This window comes from Pinus tabuliformis, chromosome X (assembly GCF_031772625.1).
Source record: "Pinus tabuliformis cultivar Carrire ecotype Pingquan chromosome X, CPIR1, whole genome shotgun sequence".
NCBI lineage: Eukaryota > Viridiplantae > Streptophyta > Pinopsida > Pinales > Pinaceae > Pinus > Pinus tabuliformis.
The window spans coordinates 1,588,028,156-1,588,055,723 of NC_142308.1; the positions used below are offsets into that span (position 1 = coordinate 1,588,028,156).

The 27,568-nt window shown below is 40.2% G+C and overlaps 1 protein-coding gene across 3 annotated transcripts in view; it reads left to right on the top strand.

Annotated features, from left to right (window-relative positions):
• The first annotated feature begins 1,069 nt into the window (after positions 1-1,069).
• Positions 1,070-27,568, top strand: part of LOC149146090 (SET domain-containing protein) — a 318,457-nt gene continuing 291,958 nt past the window's right edge. For all 3 annotated transcript variants that reach the window (XR_016264222.1, XM_089447463.1, XM_089447464.1), the window contains exon 1: positions 1,070-1,225. Coding sequence is in view for 2 of the 3 variants with exons in the window: in XM_089447463.1 (XP_089303589.1) it covers positions 1,199-1,225 (27 nt within the window). In the remaining variant the exon portion in view is untranslated. The remainder of the gene's footprint in view (positions 1,226-27,568) is intronic.

The window sequence follows — 27,568 nt, forward strand, 5'->3', positions numbered from 1 at the left end:
CAACAGCCAGGTACAACATCATATCAACTGAATGCCATGAAACCATAACATTACTTGAACAACCTGATCATAACCAACACTGTCGATTTGTCGAAACTAAACTGAAGTGACGACGACATTGAATGACACTAATGAACACTGATGACGACACTTCAAACACTTGTGCAATTGGATCGATGGATCCTCTTGGATCACTGACGTTCCAAAATCGCCTCTATATTTGAGAATGTTTTCTATGATTGCTAATCTACCAACATTAAAATTGTCAGCCATTTTTCAAAAATTGGTCTGATCCCTGGGTGATCATTTTCCTTTGGGCTTCTTTGATGGGGCCTCTGCTGATGGTTCATGTGGATGCGAGGCTCTTATCCATCTCTACCCTAGTAGGGAATATCATTTCTTCTAGAATGGTGGCAAAGGAACTAACAGTCAGGCTGAGATAGTGGCGCTGTGGGGAATTCTCCAGAATGCTGTGTGGCTTGCCATTGATTCCTTTAGGGTCGCTAGAGACTCTAAGGTGGTCATAGATTGGCTGTAGGGGCAGAACTCCCTAGAGGTTCCTTCGCTTCACCATTGGATGGTCAACATCAAGGCTCTTCGTTCCTCCTTCTCTGATATCTCCTTCATGCATGTGTACAAAGAGCAAAACTTGGTCATTGATGTTCTATCTAAGAGAGGGATCACTCTTTGTCCTGGTTTTATGTTTTTTGAGCTCCGGGTTGATGGCATTGTATAGGAAGCTGGCTCCTTCACTTTCTGATCCTCTGTTTTGTTTCTTTTGGGGATGCCTTTGTTTCTTAGTCTGATCTATCTTTTCTCCTCTGTCTTGGCCTTGTCTGTCTTTTTCTGGTGCTACCAATGTTGGTTCTTAATGATCTCCTCTCTAGTTCTTTGGTCTGATGTTGATCTGGTTCAATGATTTGCCTACTTCTCTTTGGTTTATGCCTTATGCCGTCTATAAAGCGATATGTAATTTCATATGCAATTTCTCATTTGATTAATGAAAAATGAAAGTTTTTTTCGTCCGAAAAAAACTTTCAATAATATTACACGCTAAAAACCCCTTAATGATATTACACGGCCACTCACACGGTATTATTATCGCTGTCGGGGTGCTTGCTTCCCTTTGCACTGAACTCTACTCTGAGACTGAATCATACCAGGGATTTCGGAAAAGAGGAGTTGAATTGAAACAGCCATGGAAGCCTCGAATTCTTCTTACGCAGTAACATTCCCATCTCACCACCTGTTATTTTATATCGTTAAAGTTTCCGATACACCTGCGATAGTTAATGCTTGGATCTCTAAGCTGAATATAGGTTGAGAAAGCATGAAAACCACATTCAATCTATATGAAACTAGATAAATATGCTTCGGCTTGAAGCTTTTTCTTGTGAAAATACGAAGGCTGTTTAATAGTGATATCCAAGTTCAACTCAGTAGAACACTGTGAAACAATAAAAGTAAAGAGGAGAAATGCCTTTAAAATATGGCAAAGCATTCTTTTATATATATATATTTTTTAACACGGACAGTTGAGCATTGATGCCCGAGATCAGAGTTGCTTTACACTTAATTCGCCACATCAGCAAGCTGTTAATGTTTCCAAGACTTTCACCTGGTCTCTGATTTTTTTTTTTCCCTAGCAGAGCTTGCAGGCCAGGATTTGATCTCAGGTCATCGTTATCACAAGTACTCCTACTTGCAGCTAGACGACAACCTAACAGACCTGATAAAAAGTTTTCTTATTTTGAATGATTTTTACGTTTATAATAGAGTGTTATTGGAGTAGAGTTTACTGAGTATCACAGCAGATACTAAGAGCCGCTTCCGTTTGGTAGGTAAATTGAAATATTTGCATGGCTTCATATTACCATCTCTATTATGTTGCTAGAAACCTGACCAGGAGGCCTGTTTCTTTTTCCATACCCGGTTTCAATCTTGTTCCCGTCTGGACACTTTGCAACACATTATTATTATTTTTTTTTTCACAAAAAAACATAACACTTCACAGTACATTATTAATCAATTATATGTATAATATACATGGGGACGTGATTTCAGATTTCTTATCCCAAAAATCCTCTAGCCACGTTTCTCTGGCCGTTACTCTTTTGCCATTTTTGTTGAGATGACAAGAGAGAAGGATCAAATGGAACCATCAACAAACCCTGAATCAGTATGAACCATAAGCACATTCTATTCAGAATATAAGATGAACCCATGAACAAGAGAAACACAAAATATGGTGTTTGTAGGCTAAAGAATCAATCACTATGAATTGATATAATGAGACATGACAAATGAGAGCTTGAGTTGTCCGCCCACAAAATAAAAAAGACGCCTCAAGTGGGTGACTAGGTCTACTGAAATATATTGGATATTTCTGTTTGTGACATGGGGACATGAAGGATGATGAAGTATAGAAGAAGATTGATTGTGGATTGGATATTTCTGTTTGTGAGCTGAGGTTCTGAGGGTTTTAAGACTCCTCTTTTGTTTAGTTTCGGTGGTGATGATCCAACCTAGCCAATTCCCCTCTTCTTCTCTAAAGTATCTCGGCATAATTTCTGAGGCTCTTTATCTGGTTTGTGGCAAGTCAAGAGATTTCTGTGAGAGAATTGGGTTTGGGACACATTCTGTGGCTTAACTCTAAGCCAACAAGCAGTCTGAAGTATTTTGTGAGGGCAACATAACTCCTCTAGGGCATATATTTGGCTGCATTCCCCCTCTAAGGCTTCATCTGTGCACAACGGATCCTTCCAAGGGTTTCATCTGTGACAGTGAACGATACTTGTGAGGTAGCACGAGTTGAAGGCAATTCCGTCTAAGGCAGCAAGACTCCCTCTTGAGGCCGAGTCAGGGCTGGAAACCTCAGCGGATTGCAACAAGAGCTGAACATAATTGTTCTAAAGCAGTTGATTGACCTTCTTCAGGCAGCGAATAGTCTTCTAAGCCAGCGAGGATAGGGAAGGATCTTACTGTGGCAACAGAACACTTTCTGAGGTCAATTCGGGCTGGAATTGGCCCTACTGTAGCTACGAATAATCTGTTAAAGCAAGCAAGGGTTGAGCGAGAAGGGAAGCAATCTGTGGCATGGATTAGTAGGCTGCCTGTAGCTGGATGTGAGTTTACAGCGAGCTGACTCAAGGCGTCAAGCAGGTCAGGGAAGTCCACACAGGAGCCAGGGTTGCAGATTAGCTGACAGCAGAGAGCTAAGGAAATAACGAGGGTTGATTAGCAGTAGAGATTGGCAGCACGGTCTGCTACAGTTTGTAAGTCAAAAGATCTTTATGAGATGTTGGAAATGGTGAAACTGTGAATGTGATAATCATCGTTGAATAGGTCTTGTCTATAGAATCAGCTGTTTGCACATTCATTGATTATCTTTGTTTATAGATTGGGAGGGATATTGTCATTGTTGTGTTGATCTATTGAATATTGAGATTACAGTTAGAATTATATTGGTGGATTATTGGTCTACTGTTCAACGGACAGTTACTCCTGACTTATAGTGGTTTGTTGAAGATATATATGGCTGCCGAATATCTTTTATACCATTAGTACATTATATAGAAGGATACCTACTGTTATATTTGTGGATGAATGTGCACTGCTATAATGATATATTAATATATTCCTTTCATGATTTGTCCAAAACCCTAGACAAGAACAAAACCCTAAGGGAAAAAATTCCCTTGGCACATTACAGTTACAGCCTCTATTTATTGTGTTCCCATGAGGTATTCCAGCACTAAATCATGTGCATTTACGACTTTCATGGCCTGGTCATGGCCTCAGGATGTGTGCTTCTCAAGTACTGTTTTGGGACTGTCCCTGGTCTATTCTGGACTCTTGTATGCACAGGGTTGCAGGGATCATCCCCCCTGGTATGGAGGCTGGAACCTCGCTTTGTGTGGGGCTGCTGTAGATATGCCATGCAATCCGTGGTCCAGCATATGGTTCTGGCATGCTTCCCATCGTGATGGCACAAGGAGGAGAGAATAGCAGATAGATTCAGTACTTTATTTTTCATAGATGATAGATTAGTGTTTTGAGTTTGGACTTTTCAGTCTTCCTACTTCAGTGTGTAGATGGCCTATTTTATAAACATTACTATTTGGTCATGTTGATAGTTGTTAGATAAACTATTTCGATGATTTAGTGGTCTACTTTCTATTATATGCTTAAAAATTGATGTTTGTTTGTAATTGCGAGAATCTAGATGGTTGATGCTCGAATAATTAATCATTAGTGTACTGTGGATGCCATTTCTATCTTGATTTATGTAATATACATGTTTTCACATATTTTGCAATTAATTTGGTATTCTGGATGTTTTCTTTTCAATATAAGTGCAATACACACGCACAATAGATGCATGTGGGACGCTTCACTTTTGAGGATTTTTGGAAAATGATGCTTCCAACACTCCCGTTCTCAAAAACACTCACGCTCCCACTTTGTGCAACCTTGTGTATGCATGTGTGCCTGTTCCCCTCACTATTTCAGGCTTGTCCCATGTTTTTGTGTACATATGTTGTGTCCTTTTCAACCTTCTTGTTGTGGCCCTTTGCAATTTGTCCCGTGGTCTATTACCGGGCTTTGTCCAGGTTGTGTGCCCTATGTTAGTGTTTGTAGCTCAAACATGTATTTCCATGAGGGTGTCTACTTATAGAAATTACCATTAAAGGTATCCTATGCTTTTTTAGAAGTTCACTTTATTACTTAACTAATAAAGTGAGCACTTTTTTATTAAAGTGACTTTTAATCAATGTTGCAGTAATCGTTATCGGGATAATATCGGCGAGAGAAAAAATCGGAAAAATTGGGAAAAAATCGTAAAATACAAAAATATTAATTTTTTTCATTTTTTTTAATATCTAAAGCATCTACAACATAAAATAAATACATTGACGCATAAATATGATAAAAGAACTAATAAATAAGATGTGTAATATCATTTCTAGTGCTACATCACACATAACAGTGAATCATGCACTGAATAGTAAGTCCTGACTCCTGAGTCCCAACTTAGCCTCAAAATATCAACAAAAATTATAATAATGTATCTCATATCATGAGTCATAATGTCATATACAATAAAATGAACCAAATAACTAAAGTCTAATACTACTGATTTCCTTTGCCCCTCTTGCAAGAAAATGCAATAGCTTTCCCTTTCCCTCTAGATGTAGATGCTGGTGGAGTTGGTAGTGGACTCTGCTGTGCTTTAGAAGCTAAAGAACTAGGAGCTACAGGAGGTCGACTACGTCCTCTACTGGTGGCAGGGGTAGCCCGGGTAGGTGGTGTCACTTCCTCCTCCTGTTGCTCCTCCTCCCCCTCTACGCCTTCAACTACCTCCTACTCTAACCAATCATTGGCAGACTCCATGAGAGGCTTCTCGGTCTCAACCCTCCATGCAACAGTGGTGTCAATCCCATCCAATGAGATGGCCTCCATATCAGGTATCCTCTCAAATTGCCTCACCCACAATCGAAGATTGTAGTAGATGTAGACCATGTCATTAAGTCACCGGGACTCAAACCTGTACAAAGATCATGAAATAATAATTATAAAAAAAATATTGTTTAATGAATTCAAAAAATTAATTGGAAATTTGCAATATTTTAAGTTTTAAGTTTAACCTGTTGCGCTTCTTGTTGTGTATTTTTTCAAATACACTCCAGTTGCGCTCGCATCCTGAGGAGCTACATGTTTGGTTGAGGATTCGAATGGCAAGCTTTTGCAGATGGGGTACCCTGGCACCATACATTCTCCACCATGCATCTACAACAAAATTACAAATAAAATTTTAAATAAGCATAAGAAAAAAAATGACATTTGAAAGTTGAAGCAAAGTATGAAGTTATGAACTTGAAGAGACAATGAAATTTGAAACAAACTAAAAAATACTTGGCATTTTAGTCGTCCTATCAGTCACAACCATCTCAAAGCCAAATGTGCCACCTGCCATCCTGTATGTCTCCATTTCTTTGGAGATTTTTGTACGTTCTGCTGGAGATCGCACCATCATCTGAACACAGGTTAAGAATCCATCCATGATTTCAGCATTAAATACGAACCCACATGGGTAAGAAAATGCGGGGTTCAGGTAGATCCCTGCAGCATGAATGGGACGATGGAGTGTGTTGTTCCATCGTTCATCAATCACTTCCCATAGGAGGAGTTGTTTCTGAAACTCCTCATTTTCCTTATCATCATAGTAGGCCCGAATGGATTCTCTGGCCTTGTCCATGGCCTCATACGAATAGCCCATTGCGGGCTTCTCACCATCAACTAATCGAAGAACCTTTACCAAAGGTTCAGTAACGGTGCACACCTCTTGCACTCCCGCCTAGAAGTCTTCCTGGTATGAAACTAATCTGCATATGGCCTCTCTCTCTGGTTTGCGGCTCATTGTCAAAGCACGCCACTCCTCTGAAAGAAACATTCTCTTCACATCCCACATAGAATTCAAGAGGGATTGAAGAGATATGAAACTGGTGGCAAACTGTGTAATGGCGGGGCGCACCAATCTCATCAATCTAAACACAGATGTATGATTATATATAAATTTTGTAATGCTTTTTGATGAATCAACAATATCTTTGACAAAGGAAATTTTTCCTATGTCCTCCAACATCAAATCAATACAATGTGCAACACAAGGTGTCCAAAATAAAGTAGGATGCCTCTCCATAAGCATCCTGCCAACAACAACATAATTTGCAGCATTGTCCGTTATGACTTAGACAACATGTTCTGCACCCACCTCCAAAATAAACACATCCAGCAAATCACATAAAGTTTTTGCATCTTTGATATGTGAAGATGCATCAACAGATTTCATAAACATTGTCCCCTTGGGACAACTAACCAAGAAGTTTATAAGGGTTCTCCCCTTTTGGTCGGTCCAACCATCTGACATCACAGTGCATCCTATTTGTGCCCATGATGCCCTAAACTCCTCCAATCTTTTGGTGCAGTCAACCTTTTCATTTTGAAGAATCCGGCCTCTAAAGTCATCATAAGAAGGGATTTTGTACCCTGGGCCAACAGTTGCAATAGCATCAACAACAGGCTGGAAAAATGGATTATTCCTTGCAACACTGAAAGGAATATCACTCCAAAGGAGAAATTTGGCCAACAACTTGTCAGCTTGTTCTTTCTCAGTTTTTTTAAACATTGAAGTGATAGATGGTTGTGAACCAGGCGTGGTTCTAGGAACAAAAAATGATGAGGCAGCTACCAGGTTGGTTGTAGATATTGATGCTGAAGTAGAACTAGTGCCACTTCCATGTTCACCTGAGCCTAACACCCTCTTTGCTAGTTGCTTCTTCATTTCTGCTTTGGCCTCTCTCTCGTGCTCTAATTCTTCCAATGATCTCATGGCTCTTCGGATGATTTCCGGATTTGTATTTGTGCAAGGCCCTACATCAAATCCAAGGATTTGTGCAAGGTGATACTTCAATCTATAAACCCCCCCTGACATATGATGCCCACACAACTTGCAACTCAAGTTTATTCTATCAAACCCTCCATCAGGTTCACCAAATTCCCACAGAGGGTCCAATTTCCTTGGCATGTTTGTAACTTGGTTGAACTCTTGACTCTTGAGTTTTAATGTAAGATGAAGTTTGAACTTTGAAGTTGAACGATGAACCTATGGCACAATAAGAATTGCAAGTTACAAAAATTAAAAAAAATTACATACATGAGTAACATGGCACAACACATTGAATTTTTGATTATTTAACAAACAAAAAACCTCAACTCAATCCAAAATGAACTCTCTCCACTCTATGCAACAAAAATGAAAAAAAACCATCAAATCAACTCAAAAATATTTGATAAACAATGGGTTATAGAAACCCATGCAAAAAAAAGAAAAAAACCAAAACAAAATGGCCAAATTTGGTGCCCATACCTGGAAACCACTGTTTGCCGGAGAAATTTGATCCTCTCCTCCTCAGCTCTCAATCCACCAGGGTTTTTCTCCTCCTCAGCTCCCAATCCACCAAGGTTTTTCTCCTAGGTCACTCCCAATCCACGCCGCTGCCGCTGTCTGTACAAATGAAAAAAAGAATTCGTTTTTTGGCTTATAAAACCCACTGTTTGCCGCCCCCACGATAAAATCAGTTAGAATTGCGATTTTTTCGCGATATTTTGCGAAAAAAATTGACGTAATAATCGGGTGATAATATCGCCATTTTAAAAAACCGTAATTTTTCAATATTATCGCGATTTTCGCAACACTGCTTTTAATTAATAAAGTGACTAAGGTGGGTCACTTAATGATTTAATTAAAAGAGAGCCATTGATCTCACGGTTAGGTTTTCACTATTGAAGATTAGGTTTTTGGCTCATGTCAAAGTTATAAGAAAGAGAGGGCAAAAGACAAACACACATAGAGAACATTCATTTCAGAAGACACATGAGTGAAGGAGAACATCAAAGATCTGATTTTCAGCCATTGGTGAGGATTTCAACAGTAGTTCAGCAAGGAGAAGGCAACAAGTTTGCATCAATGATAGGTGGCAAGTCAACAAGAAGGAAAAGAGCAGCCATACAACCCAACAGAGTAGGTCATACAATCGTCTGTATGGATTTTGTGCTGTCGTATGGATTGGAGGGTCGGTTGCCTCGATTTTTTGTGTAGACTAATATTTTCAGATTTGTTGTTTGTTTGATTAATTTCTCAAAGCCATCTTCCCTGTAACGGATCTCTTGTAAGTTATGAAGATAATTTTAAGTGATGAATTGATTTAGAAGAGCATAAATAATTGTGCACTATGTGTGACTACTTTTTTCGCTTTCCGTTGCATGCAAGAGTTAATAATATCAACAATAACTAGATCTGATATGTTTGCTAGATAGCTAGTTTTAGGATAATTTAGCATGGTATCAGAGCAATTGCTCAAAGAGAGAAATAGATCTATTTTTTTTAAGGTTACTTCAATGAGCTTGAGAGATAAAGCTCAAGAAAACCATGTTAATAACTAGTGTGAAGGTTGAGGATCAACTTGATGGAGTTTTGAGTTTCTTGCTCTCAATGGCAAGAATCTCAGTGATCTTGAAGGAGAAAGACTTGTGGGAAGTTGTGACCAACACTCCTCCAGGCTCCAACACAAACCTCGGGGAGCATGCGGACACTAGTAGTAGTAGACCCTGCAATGCAGGTAGCGTGGGATAAAAAGGACATAAAGGCATAGAGGGTGATCTTTGAAGCTATTAAGGATCATCTGATTTAGGATGTTGCAAAAAAAAACTAGATCTCAGGAGTTGTTTGATGCCCTGGTATTGCTTTTTTAAAACAATAACATGGGTAGGAAAATGATTCACAAAACTAACCTTAGAAAGTGCAAAATGAACCCCTCCGACAATGTGACCAGTTACACCTTATGAGGACAACATAGATCCGTGACCAACTTGCAGCTATTGGAGAAGCTGTATTGCATGCAGAGCTAGTGAATGTTGCTCTGAATGGGTTCACCAAGGCTTGGAAACCATTCATCATGGGCATCTGTGTTGGGTAACATCTTCCCAACTAGGAGAGACTTTGGGATGACTGCATCCAAGAGGAGACTCATAAAGAGTCCAAGACTAACAAGCAGGGAGGAGGAGCAACTAATGAAAACTTTGTTGAAATATGTAACTAGGTTTGGTCTTCATAATGACACATGTAATCATGATTTTATGTATTTGATGTAATGAGAAAAATAAATTTATTATTGTTGTTCTTGAGGCATGGGTTTCATGCTCAAGAGGAATTTATTTTATAGGTCAAGCTCCCATTGAGAGCTTCTAGGGCTTATGAGTCATTGTCATGTATGAAAGACCCCTCTTGGGCATGTTACTTATTGTAAGGAAATTTTTTTATTTGATTCAAATAGAGTCAAAGACCCTCCAAGACCTTGTCACATGTGCAAACTTCGAGTCTTCCTTATCAAGTGACAAGTCAACCCATAAGCAATGACTGGAAGCCTATATATAGAAGAGCTCGACCTCATTTGTAAGCACATCAATGAAGTTTGATTTAGAAGAAAGAAGCTCAAGCATATCTAGTAGAAGAAGCAAGTATCTAAGGAGAAGGAAACCGAAGGTTAGAAAGACTATTTCTGGGCTATACATTCGACACGTGCGAGATTTTTAGGGCTATTCTCTGCTGCAACGAGGATCAAAGTTACAGTCATCCTAAGAAGGCAGAAACAAGGTGTCTAGGGTTAGTTTTTCTATGTCAAAGTGACAAGGAAGAAGAGCAATCCTAAGCTAGGATGAGAAGACTTGCTGATTTGTCCTCATTTGTCCACACGTGTAGAATTGCAGAAGATTTCAGGTAGGCCGAAAATTACAGACCTGTAATGGAGGCCGAAGATTTGTGAAGAAGATGAAAACATGAGTGTCGCAGCAAGTTTGACCAGCATTAACTTTGTGAAAGGAGAGTTGATCAAAGGATTGATTTGACTTGGTCTTGGAGGGGTTTTTGGTCAAGTTTCTAGGTCTTGGAATTCGTCAATTGAAGATTCTATAAGAAGAAGAATTCTTGTGGGTTTTCCTCTCAGATTGAAGAGGTTTTGGCCCCTGCTGATCACCTATATCTTGTGTCCTTTGTCTTATTGTTCTTTATGGTTTGGTAGTTGTTTGATGAAGAAAACACTAACAATAATCAAGTAAAAGAAGAAGCTAATTAAGTGAAGTTAAAAATACACCACAAACAGTTATCAAGGAAAGAGAAATCGTCCTATGTTGCTTCCCCTAAATTTCTCAACAAACTTAGCCCTGGTTAGCAAGACGAAGAAGACCAAAGGGAAAGGTTCCATCAAGAAGTGACAATCAGGGAGAGGGACAACAGTCCAGGTAGAAGAGCGATACAAGCAAAAGATCAAATGTTATATTTTCCATAAGAATGGCCACTTTGCTTCTCAATGTCCACAAAGAAAGAAGGGCAAGGGGAAGTCGTAGAAAGTTGTAGTGACAATAAAGACATAATTGAGTGAGCTTGCTTCCAAGTTCGAGAGTGATTTTTCACTCGTTGTTTCCTGTCTACCATCAATATTGCTAGAATCAATTGGTACTTGGACAATGGCACCTCCTGCCACATAACAAAGGCTAGAGAGCTATTCAGTAGTTTTGCAGAGGATGACTCAGGGATCCATATTGAGCTTGGCGATGATGCCAAGTATGCAGTGAGGGGACAGGGGACAATTCAATTTTAGCTTGAGTTAGGAGGGTCCTTTGATGTGCAAGAGGTACTCTATGTACTTGGCCTAAAGAAGATCCTTTTGTCCATCTTAGTGATGGAGGACGAAGGTTATGGGGTTAAATTTTGGAGGGAGCAAGTGTTCATCTGCCCAGAGGGAGCTAGTCCAGAGACTGCAGTGAGGATTGGAGTTCGGGAGGGGAACTTATATAGCCTTTAGGGTTAGCCTTGTCAAGCACTAGTGCACACTAGTGAGAGCTTTGACATAAGAGGATGGGGCATCTCCATCACAAAACTCTACCATTATTGGGACTGATGCTCACTGGGCTTCCAAACTTACGTCTGTATTGGTAGGGGGTGTGCAAAGGGTGTGCACTTAGCAAGAATGTCAAGGTATCTTTCCATAGCAGCAAGACTCAGTCAAAAGGCATTTTGGATGTGATCCATTTTGATTTAGCAGGGCTTATGTCAGTGTCTTCAGTAAAGGAGGCATCTTACTATGTGACCTTCATTGACGACTTCTCCAGGAAGACTCGGATTTACTTCATGAAGACCCTTGGTAAGGTCTTCAGTGATTTCAGAGCTTTCAAAACTCAGGTGGAGAACATGACAAGAAGGAAGATCAAGATATTGAGGATAGACAAAGGGCGTGAATACATCTCTAATGAGTTCACTGATTCTTGCAAGGAGGCACGGATTAAGAGGGAGAAGACAAAATGGGATTGCAGAGAGGAAGAAATGGTCTATCATTAGTGCGGTGAAGTTCATGATCCATGATCAGAGTTTGTTGATGTTTTTGTGGGTCGAGGCATGTAACACAACTATGTATTTGTAGAACAGGAGCCCACACTGGATTCTGGAGGACAAGACACCGTAGGAAGCATTCATAGGTAAGAATCCAGAGATAGAACATCTTAGGATATTTGGTTGTCCAGTCTACATCCACATACTTGTAGAAAGAGGAAAAATTTGTAGCCCTTAGGTGAGAGGGGCATGCTAGTGGGATACAACATGGATTCAAAGGCTTATAGAGTCTTCATGATAGATCAATGAAAGACAATGGTGAGCCGAGAGGTCAAGTTCGAGAACTTGGCATCTAGGACATCTTAGAACCTACCAACAATTGCAGAGGGGCCTTAGGAGGAGGAATCAAAGGAGGAGCCGAGAGCAGAGACTTTTGGTAGTAGAGATAGCCAACCTTCAGTGCAGAAGGAGTAGTTAGCTTCTTCGACATCAGTGAGGAGGCCTAGGTGGGCAGAGCAGACCTTGTAAGATGCTTGGGAACAAGTCGAGCCTCCCAGGGTCACTTTTAATGACAGTAGACCTCCACAAAAGTTTTCTATGTACATGGCTTTGATTATCGACATCATAGACTTAGAGCCTTCCAGCCTTGAGGAAGCAGCCAATTAACAAGTGCAAAGAGATGCCATGGTGGATGAGCACAACTCCATCATGAAGAATGATATCTGAGATATTGTGCCGTAACCAAAGGGGAAGTTAGTTGTGACTTCCATGTTGCTTCACAAGGTAAAGCATGCAACATATGGTAGTGTGGAGAAATATAAGGCTAGATTTGTGGCTTGTGGGTTCCCTCAGAAAGAGGGAGTAGACTACGTGGAGACTGTTGGTCCTGTAGTCAGATACTCTTTTATTCGAGCAATTCTTTCGATAGCTTCTAAGGTGGGACATAACATCCACCAGATGGATGTGAAGGCTTCTTTCCTCAACGACATCATTGAGGAAGAAGTCTACATTGAGCAACCATAGGGGTTTGAGGTCCACGATAGAGAGACACATGTATGTAGGCTTAAGAAAACCCAATATGGACTGAAATAGGCACCCAGGGCTTGGTAATATTGACAATTATCTGCAGGGCATAGGCTTCACCAAAAGTGAGGCAGATCCCAACCTATACTTCTATTTGGTTGGATTCGAGCCCCTCATTTTGATGTTGTATGTGGATGATGTCATTATTATAGGTGCAGAGAGACTGATTGCAGGTTGAAAGTCAGATCTAGTGTCAGAATTTGAGATGAAGGATATTGGGCCGATGCATTACTTTCTGGGACTTGAGATTTGGCAACAACTGGGCGAGATCTTCCTCGGATAGGGAAAGTACACTCTAGAGATCCTGGAGAGATTCAAGATGGAGGATAGCAGGTCAATGGCCAATCCCATGGTGACCAATCTGAAGAAGATTGATTATTTAGTTTCAGAGTTGGCAGACTCCAGACAATACAGACAGTTGATTGGCTAGTTGGTGTATTTGGTCAACACTCGACTAGACATCAACTTTGCTGTTAACACTTTGAGTCAGTTCATGGAAGAACCTGTTATAGGCTATTTTGTCTCATCTAATCAATCAACCTCTGAACTAGATCATTCACATCCTATTCCCCCTTTACATCATCATTGCACAAAGCCCTATGCATGACTCTCTCATTCCCCAGAGTTTCTGCCCTAAACTGCATCATCTGAGCCAGTTTTAAGACCAACGCACCCTGGCCTCTTGCTGGACAGCGTTCACCTACAGGTTGCTCCACTGTGGCCTACGTTGATCACCTATAGGTTGCTCCCCTTTGCACTTGCGTTGGTTCTAGAAATTTGGGAAAAGGAGAGAGAATCTCGAAGCCTCCATTTCCAGAAGCTTCCAGGATCTGTTGTAACCATTTACCTTAGATAAAACATTCGGATCCTATCCTATCCTACCTTGGAGTTTCCATCCCTTATCCTTAGATCTCATCCTCCCATCAAGAGTGGATCTCAATCCCAAGATTGGTAAAAGGATAAGAACTCCCAACTTACCTCACTCCTCTATATATTTACAGCCTTCCATATGCAAGGGGTTGGCTTTTGGAGAGTGATTCTACCCTTATGTTGATGTTGTGAGAGTTATCCTTTCATGCATTTAGGGTGATTGGAGGTGCACTTTGTGACAAAGGAAGGACAAGTCAACAACTTGGAGGAGCTCTTCTACAAGATCAACACCTATTTATGGTTGTAACTCACTCCATTTATATCAATACAAAGAGTTCTTTGTTTTCCTATATGTGATGTTATTATTTCATATATTTCAATACCATGTTGATCTGTTGAATGAAGTAGATAGATGATGCTACATAGATCTCGTAGTTTCTTGGCTTGTGTTGTCTGGTTGTGCAGGTTCTAATTTTGGTAGTTGGAGCTAGGATTGGAGCATTCAAGCCAAAGAAGGAGTGAAACATACGACATATTCCAAGTAGGTTTCATCCCTTCATCTACTTACTTTAAGGAAAACATTGGGTCCTTTGTCTTTTTTTTGTTCTAGGTTAGCCACCAAACCCTGGGGGAGATACTTTTATCCATAATTGTAAATACTGCATAACAAATTGGCGACCATACTGGGGAACAATGTATTTTCTCGGTGGTTTCTTTGTCCATTGTGTTTGCTTTACCTCTTTCATAGACCTTTGTTACTTTAACTAGCCAAGAACATACCTAGGAAGTGATTTCATTGAGTCTTGTTTGCAATTTTTGTGTCGGAATCCTCTTTCCCAGGACCAACGCACCCTTTGGTCTGTTGACAGAGCGTTGCACCCCACCTGGGCCCTCTCTGTGCCTGTGTTGCAAAGCACTGGTGCCTCTTTTGCACCTGCGTTGATCCTTGTTTTTGCACAAAATTTGCCTTGTTTGCTCAGTGTTGCTTTGATCAGCCTACTTCCAACTGACCTTCCTTGAGTCTTGAGTGTCTTGTGGTCTCTCTGAAGCCTCCATTTGGTTTGCATTTGTGTGTGATTGCCTTTGGTAAGAATTGGTTTCGATTTTTCTTTGTTCTTATCATTAGGTCGCTTGCAAACTTGTTTCGTTTGATCATTGATCGCTTGGATGAATTGTTGTTCTAGTCCTCATTCTGAAAAGTGCATTTGAATCAGTGATTAGACTTTACATCTTAGTTTTCCTCATTTTCGAAAATTAAGTGTGGTGAAAAGAAAAAAACTTGCATTGGCATTTAGGCTTTTTTTCATCTACATTGATTTAGGAACAGTTGCATGAAAAGGGAATTGCATTGTGCATCTTGTTTGCTGCATATTGTTTGTCTCTTCCCTTCCTTAGCTAGATTTTCATTGAAGAGAAAGATTCCTCATGCTAGATTTTCATTTTAGGGAATTTAGGTGAATTCGTGGTGAGCCATAAAACTGAAACTTAATTCAAGATCAACTTAAAATTTACTGAATCAACCTAAGGAGCATTTGTAACATTAACACAAACACATAGAGGTCTAGGCTAGAGACATGTTCTAGCGTCGTTAAACGTAGGAGCTGTCGTTGTTTGCCAGTGTTGCATCCCGGGGGTGAAATCCCGTTCCACGTATGTGAGTGTATAGGATCGTTCTCCACATACTTTGGGTATATTGGTGGTGCTCCACACACAAAGTATATGGGAACGCTCTCATCGAATGGTTACGCATTAGACAACACTACTATGGACTGCACTCCCACGTACCGTCGAGTATATTTTGGGAGTCCCCAATAGGTTGCTATCCATCCATAGGTAACCGAGTCTGCTGCCTTGTATACCATGGTCCATGATACATTGAACACAACATTCGGGGAGATTGACTACTGTACGTTAAGTCCTTGGTTTGCCAAGGTGTATATTGCAGTTCACGGTTGCTTGGTAATCCTTTATGCCTAGATTACCCTCTTTTTGATTTATTTCTTTTTGTGTTAATAAAATTTACTATCCAACGTGGAACAACAAGATCCCCCACTTCGTCGTTCGTGTAGAATGCAAAATAAGCCTCCTCTTCCACTAGAGGCTACTCCTGGCCATCGTCAGAAGCATAAAAGAACGCAAACTACCAAATCGGGAAACTCGGGAACTACTTTTGGTCCTCCTCCTGAATCTGATCAACTAGAATCATCTGTCCCCTTGAGTACCGAACCCGAGGTTACATCTACTCTTGTCGGTGAAACTGACACAATCGATACTGAATTACTTGAAACTTTGTTGCCTGAGGTTATAGAACCTGACCTTCTTAAGTCAAAAACTTTATTTCTTGAGGTCATTGAACTTGAGGAGCCTCAGTCATCTTTACCTGTTACTTTAGGTATTCCATCTTCTCTTCCTTTGTCTCAGACAGATCCGCCTACCATATATCTCGGCCTTGATGGTGAACTGCTTCCACTTGGACTTGTGAGTATCGAGGAGATCCCACAAGAAGAGCCTCGTCCTTCTACTCATTTGGAGGGACTTTTCCTTTATCCAATCCATCCTCTTCTTCCTCCTCCACCTCCTGTACAAACTCCTTTGCCTGGTTCTTTTGACTCACCCGCGAATTTCACGTGACAATCTACATTGGGATTATTGACCATGACTGGAACCGATATGGCTTCCCAGCCTATGTCTACCACTATGGTTGAAACACCAAATGTCGCTTCCACATCTATGTTTTCGACATCACCAAAGGCACATCTGTATGGTGGCCCATCTGTCCCACCAGGTTATCAGTCCTTATCTGGTACCTTCTCTGGTGCATCTTCCAGTTTATGGACATCCCCCATGTCTTCCACTTCGGGAATTCCATCTGGCGCTTCTCTTATGAGTGTTGCTCAACTTGCTCCTTCTCCTCCTCCTACACCGATAGTTGAACAACAGGTTGGCCCTTATGTTAGTAGGCAAGGTCCTCTTCAACAACCTAACTATCCTTATGTTGGGTACCCTCCAAATGGGTGGCAGTTGCTTCCATCATCCCCTCCCCCTTTGGTAGGGGGCAACCTGTTGTTGGTATACCTCAAATTGGTAACCAACCTTATTATAGTCCTCCTTATCTTGGGATGGTTGCTAGTGTTTGACAACATACTTTGCCCGTTCAACCTGGTTTGATGTTGGGTTCATTGTTTGCTTCCCAACCTGTGCCATCTTCATCTCAAGTTCCTATTCCTCAATCTGTACCTCAATAAGCTCAAACTCATGTGACTCAACCTGTACAGGCTGTGATCGCATCTCAACTTGTTCCTTCAGTATCTGGTACCTCTCAGGTCCCACTTACTCAGCCTTTACAAGTTCCTTTGCAATCTCAATCGCTTGCACAAGGTATTCCTCAAATTCCAGTAGGATAGACTGTGTACGGTATGGCACAGTCTCAATCGAACCCTCTTTATCATGGGACAATGCAAACTCCCATCGGGCAATAGTATAAACCTTATCAGGGTATTCCTCAGGTGCCTTTTCAAGGCCAACAAATTCATGGTTACCCTGGGGCTGGTCAACAAGGTCACTTGTATTCTGGTTATCAGAATCCTCCTTATTCTGGTACCCAGGTTCCTTATTACCAGAACCCTCCTTATCCAGGAATGCAAGTGCTTGTTGCCCAGGCTATTCCTTCATATCCAGGTCATCCTCCATTGGACTTTAATCGGTAGTTGCCTTTTGTGGCCACTCTCGAGTTGCCAGATTTGACTCGGCTCACCAACAACCCCATCACTCATTCGCCTTGGTGGCCGATTATTCCTACCAAATTGCCTTCCAATATCCCTAAATTCAATGGGAATCCAGGAGAAGACCTGTCGACGCATGTCATGATGTATCATCTATGTTATTCTTCAAACTCCCTTAATGATGATTCTATTCAACTTCGTCTTTTCCAAAGAACACTTACAGGTACTGCTGCTAAATGGTATATTGAGTTACCTAGAGCTTCATTCCATGATTTTAGCTCCTTAGCCACAACCTTCCCCATGCACTTCCAGTTGCCCATCAGATACGAAATTGGAACGGAACTGTTAACCAACATCAAACAATCTGATTCCACTCACATTCATGAGTGGAGGCGTTGTTGCCGGTTGGTCAAAACTTATGTTCTCGATCAATTGCTGGTGGAATGGTTTACCAAATCTCTATTGGCACCCATAACAAAAGATGTGGCCAAAGGTGGAGTCTTGACTAAAGATAAAGTAATTGCTTGTGCGCAATATTTGGATCTGGTTTATACCCAATCCGGCACGCTCTATGAATCATGATAAGATACCAAATGCTCTGAGACCTGCGAATACTGTTCCTTCTTCGCCCGGTAAAGAATCTCATGCTGTTGATGGCATTATTGGTTCTGCTAGCTCGTAGATGGCGAGTAAACCGTCTGGTATTGCTCCACTCGCGTCTACTCAAAACTCTCAATCCCATCCTCCTGCGACCTCTACTTCCGAGAGAAATGTCGTTTCATCTGATAAAGGCAAGTTCTCAACAGCAACCTGGAAGCAAGAAGGAAGGAAAATGTAAGAAAAAGAAAGACCCTCTCCACAAGATAAACAAACAAATCAGTCTTTTGATGAGAAACAAAAGCCTCAATATCCTTGCTTGATTTGCAACGAGGAACACTTTACACGTGATTGTCCTCACTGCACCGAAGTGAATCAATTTCTTAAGTCCTCCACTTCTCTTGCAGTGTTGACCGACTCGTTTCCTAATCAAGAGACTCATATGGTTGCTCGGGACCCATCTTCCTCTAACACGGTTTTGATGCTTTCCTCCTCAAAGTCGAGATATGATGTTTTGGTAGCTACTCGGAACAAGGATTATGGTAATGTGAATCCACTGAATGGTCAGGCTATTGATCAACCTGCCAGTTCGGCACCATCCTCGTCAGATCCCACTCCGCCATCGATTCCTACCAAATTGACTATTAAACCTCCAAAGGGTGTTATTCATAAGTCAACTTTCAACCCTCGTGCAAGAGCCGCTCAGAATTATAATGTAGTTGAAGACTTGGCTCAGTCTCCATCGACTATGTCAACTCTTGAGGTGTTGCAAAACTGCCCTGCCCAAAAGAAGGCTTTACTTTTAGCTATCGGATGTGTGGATCCATCGGATTCCAACCTTGTTGTTTTCTCTCATGAAAACTATACCCCTCAGCTTCCAGCTCAATTAGCTTTTATAATCCAAGTCGTTGTCTGTGGTAAGAATATTCATCGTTCTATCGTGGATGAGGGAGCCTCGACTTGTATTATGTCCATGTCTTGCTGGAAGGCGATTGGTTCTCCTCAACTGAGTCAGTCACGTAAAAGCTTTTGACGGGAGAACATACAAACCTTGTGGGATTTTGAACTCCTTGCAAGTTGAATTAGGGGGCAAAACTATGTCCATAGAAGTCAAAGTTATTGATAGACCTCTTGATTACAATCTTCTATTGGGATGTACGTGGGTTTATGCCATGGCTGCTGTCGTTTCGACTTACTTTCGTATGATCGCCTTTCCTCATAAAGGCGAGATTGTAGCCATAGACCAACTCACCTTTTTCGCCTCCGATTCACATGTTACTGGAAGTGTCCCTCTTGTAGGGGAAACTCTATAGTCATATCAGCATGTTAGAGTTGGATTGTTGAAGGATTCTTCACTTATGGGAACCTTTTCACTCCCTCCTCCTCTCCTTCCTGACAGCTCATCTTTAGTAGCCTATATCAACATGATATCATCTTCTACTATCCTGGCTGATCCATGGATTGTACCAGATGAAACTGACATCTAAAGTTTTAGCGACCGAATGCCGCTAAGCCCCATTGAGTTAGATTACGAAGCCATTTATTTGGCTTGTGTAGTTTCTTCCTCTTATTTGCTTAATTGGGTAGACAGATCATTGGATTATGGTACGTCTTCCGATCCTTTCTCGCATGTATTCCCTACCGATGAAAGCATCATGGAGATCATGATGTCAGACAATGCACTGTGGGATGAACATCACCATCGTTCCTCCTTACTTGATTCCATTGAGGATAGTCTCAGTGATGTATACTCGCCCAATTCTGTCGAACTTTTTACGAATTCCGTGTCTATTCATGAGGTCGATTCAAAAAAGAACCTTTCGAATATCGAAGAGACGATACCTCTTGATATTTCCATTAAGCCAGGTGTTGTCGAAAATCTACACATTGGAGCATCTTGTTCTCCATCTGAGATCGAGACTTATCGAGCCCTTTTTCGTGAGTTCCAAGATGTCTTTGCCTGGACCTACGAGGAGATGCCAGGTATCAACCCAAATATAGTTGTACATGAAATTAAGACATATCTTGATGCCAAACTAGTTCGACAACGCCTCCGTCCAGTCCATCCCAAGAAGGCTGCTGGCATTAAGGCTGAAGTTGAAAAGCTTCTTCGAGTTGGTTTCATATACCTCGTTCCTTTAATTGATTGGGTGTCGAATGTAGTTCCTGTCATGAAGAAACAAGGCACCATTCAAGTGTGTCGATTATCGGGATGTGAATCGTGCATGTCCAAAGGACAATTATCCCACCTCGTTTATTGACTAGATTGTTGATGACTATGCTGGCTGTGAAATTTATTCGTTTATGGATGGATTTTCGGGCTATAATCAAATCAACATTCTCCCGGTGGACCAACCTAAAACTTCTTTTATCTGTCCTTGGGGAACTTTCGCCTATAGGAAACTCCTGTTCGGTTTAAAGAATGTTGGGGCCACGTTTCAACGTGCCATGGATTATGCTTTTCATGATATCAAACACATCGTTCAACCATATTTGGATGACCTCCTTGCTCACTCCAAACATCAGGCTGATCACTCAATGTATCTTCGGGCTTGTTGTCGCACAGATTGTCACGACAATGCTCAGACCGGGGGCTGTCACCTTGATCCCCGATCTCTCTGTTTAAGCCTGTCTCCCGCGGCTAAGGGGGGTAGACCCTATGAGACGATGAAAACCAACTGTGAACCAGTTGGATTGGGAGACATGAAGAAACAAGCACTAAATTGATTTTGTTAAGTTAAAAGACCAGTGCCTTGTGGGTTTGATGTTTAAACGATTATTTACTAGATTTTGCAGAGATGTAAACCATGTACAACAATCATTTATCATCACATAACTTGAACGATGCAAGATATCCAGTAAAACCACAATGTTCTTATAATGATTAAAGCTCAATAACGATATTCCAGCGATTAAAAATTTCGAAAGATAAATGCTTTAAACAACCACGCAATTTCAAAAGTTAACCAGAGATCACATTCATATAGCTAATCTTTAAATGATCATTCAAGCATATTTAACCACATGAAAAATGATAAACATTAACCCCACATCAAAAATTTAGCCTCAGCGAAAGAGATAAAAAGTAACAGATTCCTGGGCTAAGATTCAAACTGGCAAAATATTTCCAAAATATTTTTATGTTTTCAAATAAAACAAGACTAGGCTAACTAAAGTCTAAATAAATGAGACTAATTTTTTTTTTTTCTTTTTTATGATTAAAAAAAAAATAAATTTATGATTATAAGAAGGACTTGAAATAAAAAATATAATCTAAAACTAAAACTAAAACAAAAGCCGAAATTAAAATCTAATCTAAGACTAAATAAAAACTAAAGATCAAACCCTTTTATTATTATTATTTTTTTTATGAGATTTTTTTATTTATCTTAAAATCAAAATGAAACTAAACCTAAAATTTCTAATGGTCATAACTAAAAGCCTAACTAAAAAAAAAAGAAAATAAAAATATTAAGCTAAACTAACTCAAAAGAAAATCGAATCCTCCTTTTTTTTTTAATTTTTTAATTTTTATTTTAACTCAACGCAATTCATAAAGGAAACTATACGCTTAACTTCATAAAGGAAACTATACGAAAAACTAAGAAAAACCCAAAAAAAAAATTAATTCTAAAATTTGTATTTACCCTAAGTTCTAACACGCATATGAAAAATCGTTTTAGCTGTCTGCGTGAGTGGTGCGTGCAGGTCCGGAGACTTCCTGACGGCGGCAGCGAAACCTGAGCGAAATAGGCTGCGGGTGAGGGTCTGGACGCAGGTGGAATCGGAAGATTCACGCTTCTCTTGTTTTTTGCAGGTTTTTGACGGTGGGATCTGAGCAGAGCAGCCACACAATCGATGACTGCGTAATGGTGCTAAGGGAGAGGTGTGCTGCAGGTTGGACGAATTTGCTGTGTGAAGGGTCGATGAAGCTCGGACTAGACAGCACGCAGGAATGAAAGTATGATTGATGGCAGCGAGGCAGAGATGCAGGTCGAGTGAGGGATGGTTTTGCAGCGTTTTAGAGAAATAAATATGCAAAGGAATGAAACTGCGTGAGGGCTGGCAATGAGGGAAACGAACAGTATGTTGGTAGCGTGCAACAAAACTTTGAAGTGATGCCGAATGAGGAGCTGCGTATAAGGAGAAAAGGACAACAAACGCGGGCAGCGGAATGAGGAACTGCAGGTCGATGATGAATTGTAGTGAGAGAAAGGAGCAGCGATGAGGAGATGGAAGCGGACGCAGAATGCCTGGGCAACAGTTGCTGATGAGCTGCGTAATGGTTTTGGCAGCGTAATAATTTTGCAGACTTTGGCAGCGCACAGGCAGATTGGATAGCCTGGGATTAAGAAAAACGACTTTGAAATCCTCGGAAAAATGCTCAAACCCCAGAAACTGATTATTAATGAAACCGATGTAATTTTTTTTCCAAATTTGAAAACCCTTGGACAGCGAGACAACCCTGCAAAACTCAATTTTCCACCAGAATTTTATCTCAGACCTGCAAATGGAAAACAAAAATCCGGAAAGTATATGCAAAGATTTAAAATGAAACCCTACAAACCGGTCCAAAATTTCAAAATTATAGCTCTACAACAGCCAGATTTGTCAGTTATCATCAATAATATTTTAGAACTTCAGATTTACTGTGAAAATACTTAGGAAATCTCTCATGCAAATCAGAAAACAAACTAAATGATTAACCCAGGATCAAAACTAGCTGGGCTCTGCAAGAAAATGCTTGTAGGAGTTGGCTGGTTCAGCCGAGAACTTCCCCAAACGCTCGCTGATCTTCTTCAATAAGGGTTTCCTGCACAGCTCACTTCAACCATCAATAAAGAGAGAAAAAATAATACTAGATCTCAAAAAGCAATGGAGATACCTGCCATTACTTCAGAAAACCTAATACCATTCAAACCCTAGCAAGTGAACAAGATACCTGTGCTCAACAATACTCTATAATAAGCTGTTACTAATGGCTGAAAATCAAAATATGCAGAAAATAAAATAGCTCACAGCACTTCCAGAGAGTAACACCAACAAGATTTTAACCCCAAAGTCTTTCTTTATTAGCACCAGAAAAAGTTTACAAGAGAGCAAGACTCCAAGATCCAATGATCTCAAATGACCCCTAGCACCCTATTTAAAGGAAAAATTCCCAACAGCTAATTCGAGTGATCCATGTCAAAATGATCTCGACCGTCGATGAGGATCAAGATATCTCTTAATCTCATTCGTCGAATTTTTTAATGTATTAAAAAATTTATTTACTCAAAATATTATTATTTTTAAGTTTTTTACTTGATATATATATATATATTTTTTTATTTTTTATTTTTTTTTAAAATATTTTATTTTTTATTTTTTAAATTTATTTTAAATGGATCCTCGAACTTAGCTTTTGGAAAAATCACCTAAGACCTAGGACTTAGGACTTATGAGGGGATTAAAACATTTCTTAACCCTCAAGACACTTTACATCATGACTTTTACAACTTTACATCCCAAAGGGGGAAAACCCATTTGACATAGACCCTCATAAACCACCCAGTTCTGCGACACAACTATAATCTAGAAGATTAACACACTAGGATTCTCCTAAGATTCTAATGACAAAATCCATTCCGGCTTTGGGGTTAGGCTGAAGGAAAACTCTGCCGATCATGGATCGGTGAGACGAAAAACCTTCCGGAACGTAGATTATCACTTAGAAAATTAGGTCCACCTAGGCAATTTACATACATGACTCATATCTGCTAAGATTATTTACAATTTATACATGCAGACTGGGTTTACAACATAAATTGATCAAGCTGTCAATGACTGTAGAATGGCACGGACATGTCGATCAAGCGCTACCCTTTTTGCAAAGAAAAGGGGGTGTACTGCTATGGGCAGTTGACCGGTAGTGGTCAACATCTGGCTCTACTTGGGGACACGTTGCTGCACTGTAGGAATGTGAGAATCCAGAATCTGCATCCATGCAACACACAACAAAAATAAGTAGCGTCCATTCAAAAATCATCATATAACATTTAAGCACATAAAAGATAGAAGCTCTTTAACTATGAAAAGTAAATCTAATCTAAAACAAAAATGAAATGCTGAAATGACAAGGAGTAGGGATAGAAATACAATACAAAGGATGCCCTATGGCATCAGATATCATCTTTGAAGAACAACTTGAGCATTTGGCCATTCGCTGGTAGATCAAGTGGTTCGCCATCCAATCTGCTCAAATGGAATGAGTTTGGTCCGGCTATATCTCGAATGATGTAAGGTCCCAGCCACAAACTGTCAAACTTCTTATGTTTTCCTGGTTTCTCATTCTTGCGGTCCCAAAGCAATACCATATCTCCCACCTGCAAAGATCTAGATCGAGAGAATTTATCAAAGTTTTTCTTAATGTTAGATTGATTTTTACATATAGCATCAAAATCTGTCCTACGAGCTTCATCTAACTCCACAATTTGATCTATTCTATTCTGAACATCATCTTTATTAGTAGAAAAATTCTGGAGGAGCTGATAAGCTGGCAATTTGAGGTGCACAGGTAAAGTTACATCCAAGCCATAAACTAATTCAAAGGGAGATTTACCAGTAGCTTTCTTCTTAGTGATTCTATCTGCCCATACTTGATTTTGCTGTCCCATGATCTCTTATTATCTCCTACTATCTTCTTGATAATGGTTATGAGATTCTTGTTACTTGATTCAGCCAGACCATTACCCTGAGGATAGTAATTTGACGAATGAGATAAGACAATGCCATACTTGAAACAAAAAGATGAAAACTCTAAGGAACTAAAAGCTTTGGCATTGTCAGTAGTAATCTTAGCGGGGACACCAAATCTAGTAATGATGTTATTTTCAATGAAATCCATAATAACCTTTTCAGTGGCATTCTTAGCAGGAATGGCTTCAACCCATTTAGTAAAATAATCCGTAGCAGTCAAAATCCATGAGTAGCCATTGCTAGAATTTTCATGGAACTTCCCTATGAAGTCCAGACCCCAATGTTGAAAAGGTGCCTCTACAATGACAGGTTGTAGAGGCAGGGCAGCAAGCTTCTGTTTCCCAGTGAATAGTTGACAGGCTTGACAGGCTCTAACAAACTTGTGCACATCAGAAAAGATTGAAGGCCAATAATAGCCAGCTCTCAGGATTTTGTGGGCGGTAGTTCTAGCAGCATAATGACCACCACAAAATCCTGAATGAAACTCAGAGATTAATTTCTTGGACTCAACGTCATCAACACACCTAAGCACTATGCCCTCAGGATTTCTCCACCCAAGGCCATCCTTCATAAGGCAATACTTAGTGGCTTTTAGTCTAAGAGCCCTTCTCTTATGAGCAACTAAATGGTTAGGACATGCAAGATTCATCAAGTAATAAACTATGTCCTTGTACCACTCATGCTCTCCTAATCTTTGCAACTCCGGCGAAGATAGATCGCTAAGACAGAACAAACCAAGAGTCTTTTCATTACCTTCAGTTAACATCTGAGCTAAACCTTGGCCTTTGACTAGCTTGGTGGGTCTGATCTCTAAATCATATTCTTGTATTTTAGTAACCCACCTAGCACGAGTCCCTAAGCAATTGGTTTGAGTTAATATATCCTTAACAGCAGAATGTGGGACGAAAGCAATGATTTTAGAATAACCCACATAAGTTTTAAAGTGCTTAAGAGACTTGACCAGGGCATAAGCCTGCTTTTCCATGGTATTGTACTTCAATTCGGAATTTTGAAGTGCTCTACTCATGAAAGCAATAGGCTGCTCGTGACCATCTTTATTCTTTTGAAGCAGGACACCAGCAATGGTATCTTTGGAAGCGAAAGAAAAAATCATGAAATCCTTGGAATAATCGGGACTAACTAAGACAGGAGCTCTTGCGATAGCACATTTGATTTCTTGGAAAGCCTTTTTGCCGTCTTCTTGCCAAACAAATTTTGCATCTTTCTTTAGAAGATTTTGAATAGGCTTAGCTATTTCTGCATAATTTGGAATAAACCTTCTAATAAAATTTATCTTTCCGAGGAAAGACTGAAGGGACTTAAGATTATGAGGGAGAGGAATCTTTTGGATTGCTTCAATTCTTTCAGGATCAATCTTGATTCCTTCCTTAGAAATGATATGGCCGAGTAATTTCCCTTCCGTTACTCCAAAAACAGACTTAGCTGGATTCAAAGAAATCCCGTATTCTCTACATCTATCAAAAACCTGCCTAAGATGATTTACATGACTAATACCATCTTTAGAGAAAACAGTAAGATCATCTTGGTAAATTTCAATAAATTTCCCGATTAACCCTTTGAAGGCATAATCCATAGCCCTTTGGAATGTAGCCCCAACGTTTGTTAATCCAAAAGGCATTCTGATGTATTCAAAGGTACCCCATGGTGTGGTGAACGTGGTTTTATGACGATCTTCCTTCTTAACCCATACCTGATTGTACCCAGAAAAACCATCTAGCAGCGACATCATTCCAGAACCGGTTACTCTTTGCAACAAAGTCTCCATGTTTGGCAAAGGGTAATTATCTTTCTTGCATGCTAGATTGAGGTTTCGAAAATCGACACACAGCCTTATCGTACCATTCTTTTTCCTAACAATCACCAGATTCGAACACCATGTCGAATGCCTTGTTTGAGCGATAATCCCTGCTGCAAGCATTTTCGCAAGTTCTTTCTGAACCAAGGGGGCTAATTTAGGATTAATTTGCCTAAGTTTCTGACGAAAGGGTTTAGCATTTTCATCTTTTAAGGGGATAGTATGTTCCATGACATCTTCCCTATAGCCCTTTAATTCATCATAAGAAAAAGCTAAAATATCTCGATATTCGCGAAGTAAATCAGTTAACCTTTTTCTTTCCTCCACACTAGTACCTCTACCAATTTTAACGATCTTTGGGTTTTCAGAAGTACCAATGTTTATCTCGAGATATTCGCCTGGGTCCATCTTATTTTCTTCTCTCAGCTTCGTGGCATCATGCCGATCAAAATGTTGCTCTAAGGCAACCACATTCCTAGGAGTAGGATTTATGATATGCTCATGATTTAAAGATCCATCCTCCTCAGAAACTATCCGGAAATCCTCAAACTCATCCAAACTATTAAGAAAACGAATGACTTGCTTTTCATCATTGAAGACCTGCCAATGCTCTGAGTTATCTGGAACAGATGGTCTGAATATTACTTCCATTTTGATCTTATCTTTAATTAACTCATCAGATAACTGGAAAGTAGTAGCAGCTACGGCAAGTTCATCTGCCAAACTATTTTGCTCTCTTGGAATTGCTTCGAGGTCAAGGGCATCAAAATGCTCCATAGTATCCCACACAACATT